General features: G+C 41.5%; 1 protein-coding gene across 6 annotated transcripts in view; it reads right to left on the bottom strand.

The window, feature by feature from the left end:
- ANKFY1 (ankyrin repeat and FYVE domain containing 1) overlaps positions 1–15,127 on the bottom strand; it is a 102,413-nt gene that overhangs the window by 63,623 nt on the left and 23,663 nt on the right. For 5 of the 6 annotated variants that reach the window (XR_004430888.1, XM_033185040.1, XM_033185038.1 and 2 more), the window contains exon 3: positions 11,871–11,989. Coding sequence is in view for 4 of the 6 variants with exons in the window: in XM_033185040.1 (XP_033040931.1) it covers positions 11,871–11,989 (119 nt within the window). In the remaining 2 variants the exon portion in view is untranslated. Of the gene's footprint in view, positions 1–11,870; positions 11,990–15,127 lie in introns of those variants that run through there. The other variant, XM_033185042.1, reaches the window with a different exon arrangement.

The following is a 15,127-nucleotide window of genomic DNA, read 5'->3' as shown; positions in this document are numbered from 1 at the left end:
ACCTCAAGCCATATTTCTAAATAATCTCTGGGTCAAAATGAAGTACAAGGACAGAGGTTCTAGTTCTGTGATGGCAGTGGAGCAGCCCGTCCCATTTTAACTGATTATAGCTAAAACTCTAGACAGAGTACAACGACCTAAAGATTTGGAAAAGTCAACAAAAGCAGGTGAACTGAGAGGAAGGCGAAACTTGAAGCAGCAACTGCACTGGATGAGTTTCCCTGTTTTGTTCCTCTCCTACGGCTTTGGAGTGTGTGTGTGTGTGTTGTGTGTGTGTGTGTGTGTGTGTGTGTGTGTGTGTGTGTGTGTATTGAGACAGGGTCTCACTCTTGTCCTGTCACCCAAGCTGGAGTGCAGTGGGCTGATCTCAGTTCACTGCAGCCTCTGCCTTGCAGGCTCAAGTGATCCTCCGCCTCAGCCTTCTAAGTAACTGGAACCACGGGTGCGTGCCACCACACCTGGTTAATTTTTTTGCATTTTTGGAAGAGATGGGGTTTTGCCATGTTGCCCAGGCTGGTCTGAAACTCCTAGGCTCAAGGGATCCGCTTGCCTCAGCCTCCCAAAGTGTGGGATTACAGCCGTGAGCCACTGCACTTGGCAAAAATTATTTTAAAATGATAAAAGCAATAATTCATTAGGAAGTCATAATTATAAATGTAAATGTACACAATAGAGGCTAAAAAATATATGCAGAAAAACTGACAAAAATTAAAAGGAGAACTAGACAATTCTAAAATTATAGGAGATATTAACGCTCTCCTTTAAGAAACTGATAGAACTAGGCTATGCATAGTGGATATTGCCTGTGAATCCAGAGCTTTGGGAGGCCGAGGTGGGAAGATAATTTGAGGCTGAGAGTTCGAGACCAGCCAGGGCAACACAGTGAGACCCTGTTTCTACAAAAAATATTTTTTTACATTAGCCGAGTGTGGTGGCATGCACTTACAGTCCCAGCTACTATAAAATTCATAGGACGCAGCTAGAGAAGTGCTTAGAAGGAAATTCAAAGCTTTAAGTACTTGTATTAGAAAAGAAGATGAAAAATAAATTATCTCAGGTTCCACAACTTTGAAAAACTAGGGAGAAAAAAGGAGAATGGGAGAGCAAAGTAATCCAAAGAAAGAAAAAAAGGATAGAAATCAATAAAATATAGCTGGGCGCGGTGGCGCATGCCTGCAATCCCAGCTACGCAGGAGGCTGAGGCTTGAGAGTTGCTTGAACCCGGAAGGCAGAGGTTGCAGTGAGCTGAGATCGCGCCACTGCACTCCAGCTTGGGCGACACAGCGAGACTCTGTCTCAAAAAAATAAAGAATCAATAAATAGAAAACAACCAATAGAGAAAATTAACAAAGCCAAAAGCTCATTCTTTAAGATAATAAAAATGCCAAACTTCTAATTAGACTGATCAAGAAAAAAAGAGTGAGAACATAAATCACCAATACCCAAGAATGAAAAAGGAGTTACTGCTACAGACATTAAAAGGAGAAAACTGCAAATTCATACTAACAAATTCAACAACTTAAATGAAATAGACAGATTTTTGAAAAACAAAACTTCCCAAACCTGACTCAGAAGAAACAAATCTGAATAGTCCTATATCTAAATAGATTATACATTTAAAAAATTGTGTTCAAAAAGCTTCCCAGAAAGCAAATTCTGGACTTAGATTACTTCAATGGTGAATTCTATCAAATAGTCAAGAAATAAACAATAACATCAATCTTAGAAAACATTTTCAGAGGCCGGGCGCGGTGGCTCAAGCCTGTAATCCCAGCACTTTGGGAGGCCGAGACGGGCGGATCACGAGGTCAGGAGATCGAGACCATCCTGGCTAATACGGTGAAACCCCGTCTCTACTAAAAATACAAAAACTAGCCGGGCGAGGTGGCGGGCGCCTGTAGTCCCAGCTACTTGGGAGGCTGAGGCAGGAGAATGGCGGAAACCCAGGAGGCGGAGCTTGCAGTGAGCTGAGATCTGGCCACTGCACTCCAGTCCAGGCGACAGAGCGAGACTCCGCCTCAAAAAAAAAAAAAAAAAAAAAAAAGAAAACATTTTCAGAAAACAGACAATGAAGGATCATATAAGGCCTATATAACCCTAATAGTAAAATCTGAAAAACATTAAAAAAAAATTACATGCCAATATCCCTCATGATTACTGTTGCAAATTTTTAAACAAACTATTAGCAAATAGGATTCAACAACATACACAAAAAAGGGTAATATATAATGACCAAATAGGCTTTACCCCAGGAATGCAATCTTAGTTTAACATTTGTAATTCATCAAAAATTATATAATCATTTCTATAGATGTCAAAGAAAGTAGCAAAACTCAAAAACCAATTCAGGTAACTTATCTAGAAAACCAGGAATACTCAGATTGATAAAGCGTATCCAAGAAAAACCTACAACTAATCTATACAAAATGATAGAAGATCTCATTATATCTCCCTGAGATCAAGAACAAAGTTAAGGATGCTTGCTTTCAGACAAATGACTTGTATCTAAATTATATACAGAACTGTTTGTTAATACTCAATGCTCAAAACTCAATACAATGCCACATTTTGAAAAGGCCAAAGACGTGAATACTTTATATGAAAATATACAAATTGTCAATAACACACAAACAAGGCTCAGCATTATTCGTTATCAGGAGAATGCAAAATAAAACCGCCATGCACTCTGTATCCATTAGAATGGCTAAAATTGTAAACAAACCCAAAACAACCTGCCCACATCAAGCATTAGTCAGGATGTGAAGCACTCGGAGCGCTCATGTCCACAGCTGACGGGAATGTCAAATGGTACATCCATTGTGGAAAATGGTTTGGTAGTTTCTTAACATTAAATAGTCCCTCCTAGATATTTACTCAAGAGATATAAAAACATGTCTACAGAAAGGCCTTACACAACTGAACACAGGTAATTTTTTCTTTCTTTCTTTTTTTTTTTTTTTTTAAGATGGAGTCTCACTCTGTCACCCAGGCTGGAGTGCAGTGGTGCGATCTTGGTTCATACCATTCTCCTGCCTCAGCCTCCCAAGTAGCTGGGACTATAGGCACCTGCCACCACACCCAGCTAATTTTTTGTATTTTTTAGTAGAGACGGGGTTTCACCGTGTTAGCCAGGATGGTCTCGATCTCCTGACCTCGTGAGCCGCCCACCTCAGCCTCCCAAAATGCTGGGATTACAGGAGTGAGCCACCGTGCCTGGCTGAACACAGTTAATTTTCTTTCTAATAAAACCCAGAAAGAACACAAATGTTCATCAATAGGTAATGAAAAAAAAAAAGTGCGGTATTTTCATACAATGGAACACTATTCAACAATAACAAAGAATGAATAATTAAAACACAAAGCAACATACTAAGGTGTGGGGTGAATCTCAAAATCTATACGCTAAAAGAAGTGACAGAAGTCAGACAAAAGGGACTCTAAGCTCTATGATTCCATTTCTATAAAAGCCTAGAAACTGCAAACTAATCTATAATGACTGAAAGCAGATCAGCATTTAGCTGCAGAAGTGGATGGCAAAACGGAAGAACTGCAAGGAGACATGAGGAAAGCTGTAACGATGGAAATGTTTTTTGTTAGTTTTTTTTTTTTTTTACTTGAGACAGAGTCTCGCTCTGTCGTCCAGATGGGAGTGCAATGGTGTGATCTTGGCTCACTGCAACCTCTGCCTCCCAGGTTCAAGCAATCTCCTGCCTCAGCCTCCCAACTAGCTGAGATTACAGGCATGTGCCACCATGGCCAGCTCATTTTTTGTATTTTTATTAGAGATGGGGTTTCACCATGTTGGCCAGGCTGGCCTCGAACTCCTGACCTCAGGTGATCCACCCAATTCGGCCTCCCCAAGTGCTGGGATTACAGGCGTGAGCCACCACACCCCGCAAGGATGGAAATGTTTATGTTGATTGTGGTGATGGCTTCACAGGTGTATTCATATGTCAAAACTTACCAAATTGCACACTTTTAATGTGGGCAGTTTACTGTACTTCCATTACACCTCAATTTGGAGGAAAAAGAAACCAAACTGAGGCAGCACAGCACTGTGGTTAATGGCACGAATTCTGCAGCCAAACTGCCTAGGGTTCAAATCCCAGCTCCAATCCTTGCTAACTGTGTGGAGTTGGTATGTAATAAAGCACTCAAAACACCACCACCACATAGTAACTGCTATATAAAAACTTGCTATTATTACAATAGACTATTTAGAAATTGATCACAATGAAAACTGTTACCTACCAAAATATTTATGAGGTAACCAGATTCATACTATTAAAAAAAGTCATAGTCTTAAACGTATTAGAAAATGAAGCCAGGCACGGTGGTTCACATCTGTGATCCCAGCACTTTGGGAGGCCGAAGTGGGCGGATCACCTGAGGTCAGGAGTTGAAGACCAGCCTGGCCAACGTGGCAAAACCCCACCTCTACTAAAAATACAAAAATTAGCCGGAGGTGGTGGCGTGTGCCTGTAATCCCAGCTACTCAGGAGGCTGAAGCAGGAGAATCACTTGAACCCAGGAGGCGGAGGCTACAGTGAGCCAAGATCGCACCACTGCACTCCAGCCTGGGCAACAGAGTGAGGCTACGTCTCAAAAAAAAAAAAAAGAAAAGAAAAGAAAATGAGATAAAAGATAGTTCAACTCAAAAAGAAAAAATAATTCAAAGGAATTTCAAAGAAAGATTTAATACAGATAAAAAGAAATTACTGAATTGACTAAATATAAATAAAAAAAGAACAATGAACCTATACCAAATCTGCAATAAGCCAACATAAACACAAACTTAACATAACCAAAGATTGGTGAGAAAAAACCAAAAGCAGTATCAGGATTAAGTAACGAATATAACCACAGATAAAATAGATTATTTTGAGCTCTAAGAGAATCTTTGGGCATGGGACTCAGCTGCTGGCAGGAGGCCACAAGGCTGTTTGAGTATCCTCATGATATGGCCGCTGAAGTCCCCCCAAAGTGAGCAATCCAAAAGAGAGAACAAGGAGGAAGCCACAATGCCTTTGATGAAGCCATCTCTCAAGTGACATGCTGTCACTTCTACCACACTCCATTCACTAGAGGTGAATCAGCCTATACTGAAGAGGAGAATTGGAATCCACCTTTGAAGGGAGAAACAGTGAAGAATTTGTGAGCATATTCTTTTTTACTCTTTTTTGTGAGCATATTCTAAACTTCCCATGGATGTCATCGAAGGAACATACTATGATTTAATACTGAAACTGAACAGCCTTGACCTAGTAGTTCACACAGTAGCCAACAGATGTTGAATATTGCTGTGCTTCTCCTAAAGATTTAAGTATCACACAGCTCTCCCTGAGGACACGGTTTGGGAAACTATGCCCTTTCCACTGCAGAGTGCAAGCTTTCCAGGTGGTGCGTCAGGGGATAGCTTTCCCAACCAGAGTGAAAAGGAATACAGGAGGATGCTTTCTGCTGTTTGGAATGGCTTGACACTATCCAGGACACATTCCAGGAGAGCTGAATGACTCATACCCTGAGTTCTGATGCCAAGGAACTGTAAGACCTTTGCTTGAGAAAGCCTGCAGCAAACTCTAGCTTCCAAACAGCCATTCCAATCCACTGGAACCTCTCATCGTGTCAGCTGCTATTGGTAAAGTGCTACAGAGAGGTCATAAACAGATCATTTTGCTAGAAGCACATTGCTTTACTTCACCAAGAAGTAAATATAATACTTTCCTTGTGGACTCAGATTTGTTATGCTTTGTTGAGCTAACAGTCGTATTCTTTCTCTTCCCACTTGGTCAATCAGTATCTTTATAAACTTTTATCTTTTATTCTTTTTTATTAGAGTATAATAACAAAATTATATAGAGTTAATGTATGACATGTTTTGATATATGTATACATTATGAAATGGTTATAAGCTAATTAACATCTATCACTTCATATATTTAAAGATATCTTAATAATAAAAAAGCTAATTTCTACTTTGTTTACATTTTCAGATACTTTCATACTTCGAGAAAAGCTGCAGAGCATTCCCTATGCCCTTTACTCATCTTCCCCTATTATTAACACAGCTTATCTAACCCCGGTACAACGATCAAAACTAGGTAACTAGGTAATACATACAATACCAATGCCATTCACTAATTATAGGCCCCATTTTGCCAATTGTACCAGGAATACCCTTTCTGTGGCCAGAATCCAACTGAGGATTCTACACTGCATCCAGTGTCATTCTCACCCAATCTGTTTTACTTCCTAAATCACTCTTGTTTTTCATAACCTTGACATGTTTGAGAAACACTCTGGCTGATTATTTTGAGAAATGTTCCTCAATTTGGGTCTGATGTTTTCTCATGATTAGATTGAAGTTATGCATTAATGGCAAAAATCCTATAGAAGAGCCAGGCAGAGTGGCTCAGGCCTGAAATTCCAGCACTTTGGGTAGCTGAGGCAGGAGGATCGTTTGAGCCCAGGAGTTTGAGACCAGCCTTGGCAACATAGCAAGAGCCCATCTCTATTGAACAACTAGCCAGGGATGGTGGCGCACACCTGTACTCCCAGCTACTTGAGAGGCTGAGGTGAGCGGATCTCTTGAGCCCAGGAGTTCGAGGCTGCAGTGAGCCATGATAGCGTCACTGTGTTCCAGCCTGGGTGACAGAGTGAGACCCCATCTCAAAAATAGAAAAGAATCCTACAGCAGGGACTGTGCCTCACTGCATCCCTACAGCAGGGACTGTGCCTTCACCAGTGGACCACATCAGGTACAAACATTTCACTTTTTTGAACAAGGTTTGATTCACATATCCAAATACCTTTAAAGTGTATATAATGCCTGTTGTATTTCATCAACATATGCTAAAATTCTCATAATTAAGGCTGTGTGCAGTGGCTCACACCTGTAATCCCAACAGGCCTTGGGGAGACCAAGGCAGGAGGATTCCTTGAGTCCAGGAGTTCAAGACCAGCCTGGGCAACACGGCAAAATCTCATGTCTACAAAAAATGAGCCAGGTATGGTAGCACACACCTGTGGTCCCAGATACTCGGGAGGCTGAGGTGGGACAATCGCTTGAGGCCAGGAGGTCAAGGCTGAAGTGAGCTGTGATTGCACCATGGCACTCTAGCCTGGGTGACAGAGTGAAATCCTGTCTTAAAAAGAAAGAAAGAGGCCGGGCGCGGTGGCTCAAGCCTGTAATCCCAGCACTTTGGGAGGCCGAGACGGGCGGATCACAAGGTCAGGAGATCGAGACCATCCTGGCTAACACGGTGAAACCCCGTCTCTACTAAAAAATACAAAAAACTAGCCGGGCGAGGTGGCGGGCGCCTGTAGTCCCAGCTACTTGGGAGGCTGAGGCAGGAGAATGGCGTGAACCCGGGAGGCGGAGCTTGCAGTGAGCTGAGAACCGGCCACTGCACTTCAGCCTGGGTGACAGAGCGAGACTCCATCAAAAAAAAAAAAAAAAAAAAAGGAAGGAAGGAAAGAAAGAAATATTAGACAAGAACTTCAAAAGAAAAATGTGGAGTTTTTCTTACATTCTAAGATGTAAGTTTCATGCAAGCAAGAGTTTAATTTTGTACACTTTGTATCCCTAACACCTTGAAAAGTGCTTACTGGCCGGGCGCGGTGGCTCAAGCCTGTAATCCCAGCACTTTGGGAGGCCGAGACGGGCGGATCACGAGGTCAGGAGATCGAGACCATCCTGGCTAACACGGTGAACCCCGTCTCTACTAAAAAATACAAAAAACTAGCCGGGCGAGGTGGCGGGCGCCTGTAGTCCCAGCTACTCGGGAGGCTGAGGCAGGAGAATGGCGTAAACCCGGGAGGCGGAGCTTGCAGTGAGCTGAGATCCGGCCACTGCACTGCACTCCAGCCCGGGCGACAGAGCAAGACTCCGTCTCAAAAAAAAAAAAAGAAAAGTGCTTACCACTCAATATTTTTGATATGAATGGATTAATGTTGAAAAAACAAAACACCAATAAATTCATTAAATGATTTTATCTAGCCTGTTGGTGTGGAAAACATTTGAGCTTTTAAAATATAGCTTTTATGCTATTTATACACCTGTTTACAAGAACCTATTTCCAATCTTCCTCAAACTGCTGGCCAGCCATGAAGTGTTAGTGCTTCCAAGTATCACATAACACACAGGCTTCCCAGGCAGTCTCAGAAACTGCACCCCCAGGTTGAAGCAATGAGCAGGACTGCTGGACAAAGCACACAATTCAACAGGAACAGGTCCACACATGCCACTACCACCTTGGACCTCTCCCCCATAACACATTTCAAAGATACATTTCATTAAAATGTCATAAAAAGTAAAAATGCCACATGTTCTCCTATCTGCTATCTTCACAGGTACCTGATCTATGAAAGCTACAAAAACCTTTTGCTTTGAAGTGGATCACTCCTGAAAGCAAACCTTATGGTAGAATCAAGGCACACTTATTATTTAAAACTGGAGGAGAGTCTAGAGACAATTAAAGATATTAATATTCTATTTCCCTAAACTCGATAAAACTTCCTGACTCATACTGATGAGATCTTGTGGCCAGACAGCACTGAATGAGAGCTCTACAAGTCTGGATGTACTAAAAAAGTTCAGTGTAAAACAAATTTTTTAATTCAACGTTGACATTGGCTTTTTTTGCCTTAATGGAATTTTCTGTGTTGTGTAATTTTGTTTCAGAGAGCAGTGATGTTTTATTTTCCCTCTCATTCATTTTGGTTGCAGTCACTATTTCACAATTAAAGTGAAACTGAGGAACATTAACACTGTCTGAGTTACCTTACCTAGGACAGTATCCCAGAAGTCAGATAATGAAGAAAAAAAAAAGTAGGAATATTTCACAGCTCGGCTGCCTAAATGCTTTCTAACACGGTCATACCTATTTATAATGTCACTGGCAATGTACAAGAATACCAATTTCATGAGCCTCACAACTACTGGGATCATCCGTTTCTGATTATACAGATATCAAAACATAGTAGCTTATTCTTAACTTTGTTCTAGCAAAGTCGAATATTTTCCATGTATTTATTATCTTCTAGTCTTCATAGACATTCTGTTCATATAATGAAGATCCTATCATACATTTTGTGAAGAATGCTACATGACCTTGTAAGGTCTTCATAATTCTGTTACATATGAGGTCAAAGATACATGGCTTCAAAACACCATACTTAAAAAAAAAAAAAAAGTTATGCCTTGAGATTTCGATCACGTGGACTGGTGCCCTCCCAGTAAAAAACTATTTCCCAAGCAGATGTTTGTAGTTACTGGCATGCAGGCATCTGCACATGTGTAGGTGTGTATGTGCATTTGTATCTACAACTTTTAGTTATGGACCTCAAGTTAAATCCTCAAAATTATCATAAAGAGAGAGCTGGCTCACAGCTGGGAAACACTGACATGCGTTCCCCTTAATCCACGAGATAAACACCTACTTAGCCTTTACAACACAACTCAGGTATCAGCCGCCTCTGAAACCTTCCTTTATCACCCCAACTCAGTCTCTCCTCAACCTTACATCAAAGCTAACTACATTTCTGTATTTATAGCCCTGGTCTGAAATGATTTGTGAATGGCCCGTTTCCTCCAGCAGAATAAGGGCTCCGTATGGCAGGGACTGTGTTATAATCATCTCAGTGTTCCTGGCACTGCACATGGAAAATAGTACCTTCTCCACTGACAAACCTTCTGAACAAAGATATGATTCACACAGACAATCACTTCGGCAAGTACGGTCATAAGCAGCATAACTATGTTTTTTTTTTTTTTTTTTTTGAGAGGGAGTCTGGCTCTGTCTCCCAGACTGGAGTGCAGTGGCCGGATGTCAGCTCACTGCAAGCTCCGCCTCCCGGGTTTACACCATTCTCCTGCCTCAGCCTCCGGAGTAGCTGGGACTACAGGCGCCCGCCACCTCGCCCGGCTAGCTTTCTTTTGTATTTTTAGTAGAGACGGGGTTTCACTGTGTTAGCCAGGATGATCTCGATCTCCTGACCTCGTGATCCACCCGTCTCGGCCTCCCAAAGTGCTGGGATTACAGGCTTGAGCCACCGCGCCCGGCCCATAACTATGTTTGGTCAACAACAGACTGCAGATCCAATGGTGGTCCCATAAAATTGTAATATTGTATTGTTACTGACCTTTTCTATGTTTAGATATACAAATACTTACCACTGTGTTACTGCTGCCTATGGCATTCCACACAGTACCATGCTGTACAGGGTTGCAGCCCATGTAGATTTGTGTCAATTTACTCTATGATGTTCCCACAACAAAACCACGTAACGACACATGCTCAGAACACACCCCTGTCATTCTCCTCACCATATAATTCTCACGAATATTAGCAGTAGAAGTAAATTAAAATTTTGCTCTTTGTCCCTTTTTTGCCAATAGCAGTCAGGCAAGTACTAAATGACAATGCAACCTTCAGGTCGACTTTTGAAAACGACTGTTTTAAAGTCCACCTGCCATGTATTTGCTTCAATCCTACACACACCACACACACACACACACACACACACACACACACACACAAAATGTGATACAAAACAAGTAACAGTAAATAGGCCAAGGCAGCGATTAACTTTCTCTTTTTCTTTTTTTTTTTTTTTTTGAGACGGGGTCTTGTTCTGTGGCCCAGGCTGGAATGCAGTGGTGACATCATAGCTCACTGTGGCCTCAAACTCTTGGTTCAAGAAATCCATCCCCCTCAGATTCCCAAGAAGCTGGGACTACAAGCACATGCCATCATGTCTAGCTGTTTGTTTTTTTTTTAATTTGCTGTAGAGACAGGGTCTTGCCATATTGCCCAGACTAGCCTTGAATTCCTAGGCTCAAGTGATTCTCCCACCTTGGCCTCTCAAAGTGCCAGGATTACTGGCATGAGCCACCACACCCGGCCTTAAAATTTTTTTTTAAAACATAAATTGTACTGCATGTATTTAAGCTATGCGACACAATGCTGTGGGATACATATAGAGTAAAATGGGCACTGTGGTGAAGCAAATTAACACATCCACCATCTCATGTAGTAACCCATACCTATTAAAATTCTGAAGGCTAATGGTCATCCTTGGATGTTAAAGAAAGAATAGTGTTATTCTTCAGAGTAACTGTGCTGAGTTCAGTTCTGATAGACTAGAAAAAGTACTTTGGCCAGGCACAGTGGCTCACACCTGTAATCCCAGCACTTTGGGAGGCTGAAGCACGTGGATCACATGAGGTCAGGAGTTCAAGACCAGCCTGGCCAACATGGTGAAACCCTGTCTCTACCAAAAATACAAAAATTAGCTGGGTGTGGTGGCGGGTGCCTGTAATCCCAGCTACTCGGGAGGCTGAGGCAGGAGAATCGCTTGAACCTGGGAGGCAGGAGATTGCGGTGAGCTGAGATTGCCGTCGCACTCCAGCCTGGGTGACAGAGTGTGAGACTCTGTCTTAGAAAAAAAAAAAAAAAAGTCCTTTGGCATCTACTATGAAGTTTTAAGCAATTTGACAGCAGGACTTTTTATTAGACTTGAGGGAAAAATATTTTCTGGACATGAATCCTTATTTACAGCATACTTTTTCATGAAATGAGTGTACAGAAAAATATTTACATTTTATAAATCATAAGGACATTGCAGATACTCAAATATTTATGATTTGTTAGCCAGGTATTACCTCCTAAATAGGTAGAAACACAAAGTACCTAAAAGTACAACCTACTGATTCATTAATTATTTAACTAGTTTGTGGTCACCATCAATTGCTAAGAAAATTATTTTACTTTCATTGAATCACAAATATTTCAAAATGAGACACCATAACCTTCTGCCAAGAGCCCTTCCACTAGCAGGTTTGTGTCCCTGATCACTCAAAGGCTCACCTGACAGGTCCAACTCTTTAGTGGAAGACAAGTTAGCCAGACTCCAGCTGTCACTGCGGGCTGCCAGGACAAACTTGTGAGCACTGATGTGCCTGTCCCCAACCTTTATCTTCAGATCGCTGATGAAGAAAAAGATCCACATATATTAGAAAAATGTCATTATACCTAGGTATAGCTAAGATTCATAGCTGATAAACACATGAGTATTGATCAACATACTTCTGCAAAAGGAAAAATTACAGCAAAACATTGTTTCTGTATGCTGGCACTTAATTCTGATGGGCCATCTTTATAATACGTTGCTAGAAATGTTTTCTATTTGTAAATTCTGGCTTTAATTCACATGGCATGCTCGGCTTTCAAATACATCTTCTAATGGGATTCTTACAGTGGTGAACCTACAAGTTAAGAAGGAGGATTAATATTCACATAAAAAGTAGAGGATATTTTCTATAGACCAAAACAAGCTAAACCATCAGGGAGAGAAAGACAGAAAGGTTAAAGCTGGTGATGATGGCTCTGAGACTACACCGCTGCTATGCCCCACAGTAATGCTTAAGCAAGGTTAAACAGAAAAAGGGTGAACAAACGGACGAGCAGCCATGAACACGGCACCCAGCATCGGGACTCCTGTTCTCACCAGAAACATTCAGACCTAATATTGACTCAACTACTTATAAAAAAATGGGGTGAGGAAAAAGCTTTCTTTTCAAAACTTGTTTCCATAATTATGACATGCCATTATATGAAACGATCTTCCTGAATAGATACTTATGTGTAACTCCGAAATGTCAAATGCTACCGGAGGAGAGCATCTGGGCAGTGAACAAAAACGTCAAGATGACCCACTGGGCTGCCACGAGTACATGCCGTATGGCTATCCTGGCAGGAATCCAAAGTCACTGTCATCATCCTGCTGGTAGTTATATGTTTTATGTTCATATTCAACTTCAAAGGTATTTACTAGGTTGGAAAGTCTTCGGAAACTAACTACACAAAAACCACTATATGGACAAAAAGAAAAAGAAAAATACCATTACATGAATTAACTCATCCACTTAAAAGGAAACCCAGGCCAGGCGTGGGGGCTCACGCCTGAAATCTCAGCACTTTGGGAGGCCGAGGTGGGCAGATCACGAGGTTAGGAGATCAAGACCATCCTGGCTAACATGGTGAAACCCCATTTCTACTAAAAATACAAAACTTAGCCAGGCATGGCGGCAGGTGCCTGTAATCCCAGCTGGTCAGGAGGCTGAGGCAGGAGAATCGCTTGAACCCAGGAGGCAGAGGTTGCAGTGAGCTGAGATCACGCCACTGTACTCCAGCCTGAGCGACAGAGCAAGACTCTGTCTCAAAAAAAAAAAAAGGAGGAAACCCAAACAGAATATTGTTTGTATATAATGCTTGACAGAGACACATTCTACCCTACAAGAGTATTGTCTACAACACACTTAATCTTCATTTGAAAGTATCAACAATTCCGGTTCTATCGAAGACCAAGCGATAACTAATGATATTAGATCACAAGATTAAGAGAGTATTTATTATTTCAAATTATTACAAACTGCTGTTAACACAGTAGAACATTATTCATGGTCAAAGAAGAAATAGGATACCCTATGTAAAACAAAACATAAAACTGTATCAGCATATCCTGTGACAAAGTGTAAAAAATTTAATGAAAACAAGAAGCTACCTACAAAGCACAAATAATTTTTAAAATCTGAATATATTTATAAAGTATTACATCCTAATAACTTAAATAGATTTTCAGTCTGTACTATTTCAACCACGAGTATAACTTGTAGCCACAAAATTATAAGAATGAATGTTTCTAGAAAATTTCTACCCCATTCATGAGTGTCAGGTCAAAATTCTCTCTTTTATAATCTGACATACCAAAGGGAAATAAAGATAAGGATTTCATCAATAATTTTTTTTTTTTTTTTTTGAGACAGAGTCTCGCTCTGTCGCCCAGGCTGGAGTGCAGTGGCCGGATCTCAGCTTACTGCAAGCTCCGCCTCCCGGGTTTACAAGCCATTCTCCTGCCTCAGTCTCCCAAGTAGCTGGGACTACAGGCGCCCGCCACCACGCCCGGCTAGTTTTTTTGTATTTTTTAGTAGTGACGGGGTTTCACCGTGTTAGCCAGGATGGTCTCGATCTCCTGACCTCATGATCCGCCCGTCTCAGCCTCCCAAAGTGCTGGGATTACAGGCTTGAGCCACCGCGTCTGGCCTCATCAATAATTTCTAATAATAATTTTTTAAAACACAAATGAAAACCAGAAAATCAGACAAGTCCAGTCCATGAAGATTCTATGTTGAAACAATTAAGGACCCAGTAATTTTTTTAAAAAACTTGATTCCACTCAAAGAGTATTTCCTTTTAAAACATGGAAACCAGAATGTTGTAGCTGGAGAGGAGATGAACAGTTTCTTGCTAGTTTCTCAAACACTTGAATAGGAAAAACTATAGGTTTGTTTGGTAAAAGAATGAGTACAGTAAGTAACTACATATAGCCATCATTTTTAACTACCTTATGGGACAAAACTGTTCTCCTGAACTTGAAATGTAGGCCAGGCACAGTGGCACACACCTGTAATCCCAGCACTTTGGGAGGCCACAGCTAGGAGTTTGAAACCAGCCTGGGCAACATAGTGAGACTCTGTCTCTTATTAAAAAAAAAAGAAAGAAAGAAAGAAAGAAAAGAAAGGCTACCGGTTTCTTCCACATTTCTCAACTTAAAAAATTTTAAAACCTATTCATCAGTCGTTCCAGCTACTAAGATGCACATAAAAATACTATTTAAATTTTTCAACAAAATGCATGTTATGGGATAAAGGTATTTTTTCCCCTACGTTGGTAAAAGATGTCTGCTTTAGAAATTGATTTCTCAGCCCGGCGCGGTGGCTCAAGCCTGTAATCCCAGCACTTTGGGAGGCCGAGACGGGCGGATCACGAGGTCAGGAGATGGAGACCATCCTGGCTAACACGGTGAAACCCCGTCTCTACTAAAAAAATACAAAAAACTGCCGGGCGCGGTGGCTCAAGCCTGTAATCCCAGCACTTTGGGAGGCCGAGACGGGCGGATCACAAGGTCAGGAGATCGAGACCATCCTGGCTAATACGGTGAAACCCCGTCTCTACTAAAGAATACAAAAAACTAGCCGGGCGACGAGGCGGGCGCCTGTAGTCCCAGCTACTTGGGAGGCGGAGGCAGGAGAATGGCGTGAACCTGGGAGGCGGAGCTTGCAGTG

The sequence above is a fragment of the Trachypithecus francoisi genome, unplaced genomic scaffold (assembly GCF_009764315.1).
Source record: "Trachypithecus francoisi isolate TF-2019V2 unplaced genomic scaffold, Tfra_2.0 Lachesis_group20, whole genome shotgun sequence".
NCBI classification, from domain to species: domain Eukaryota; kingdom Metazoa; phylum Chordata; class Mammalia; order Primates; family Cercopithecidae; genus Trachypithecus; species Trachypithecus francoisi.
The sequence above is the reverse complement of the archived record's forward strand: the minus strand, read 5'-3'. Positions and strand labels throughout refer to the sequence as shown.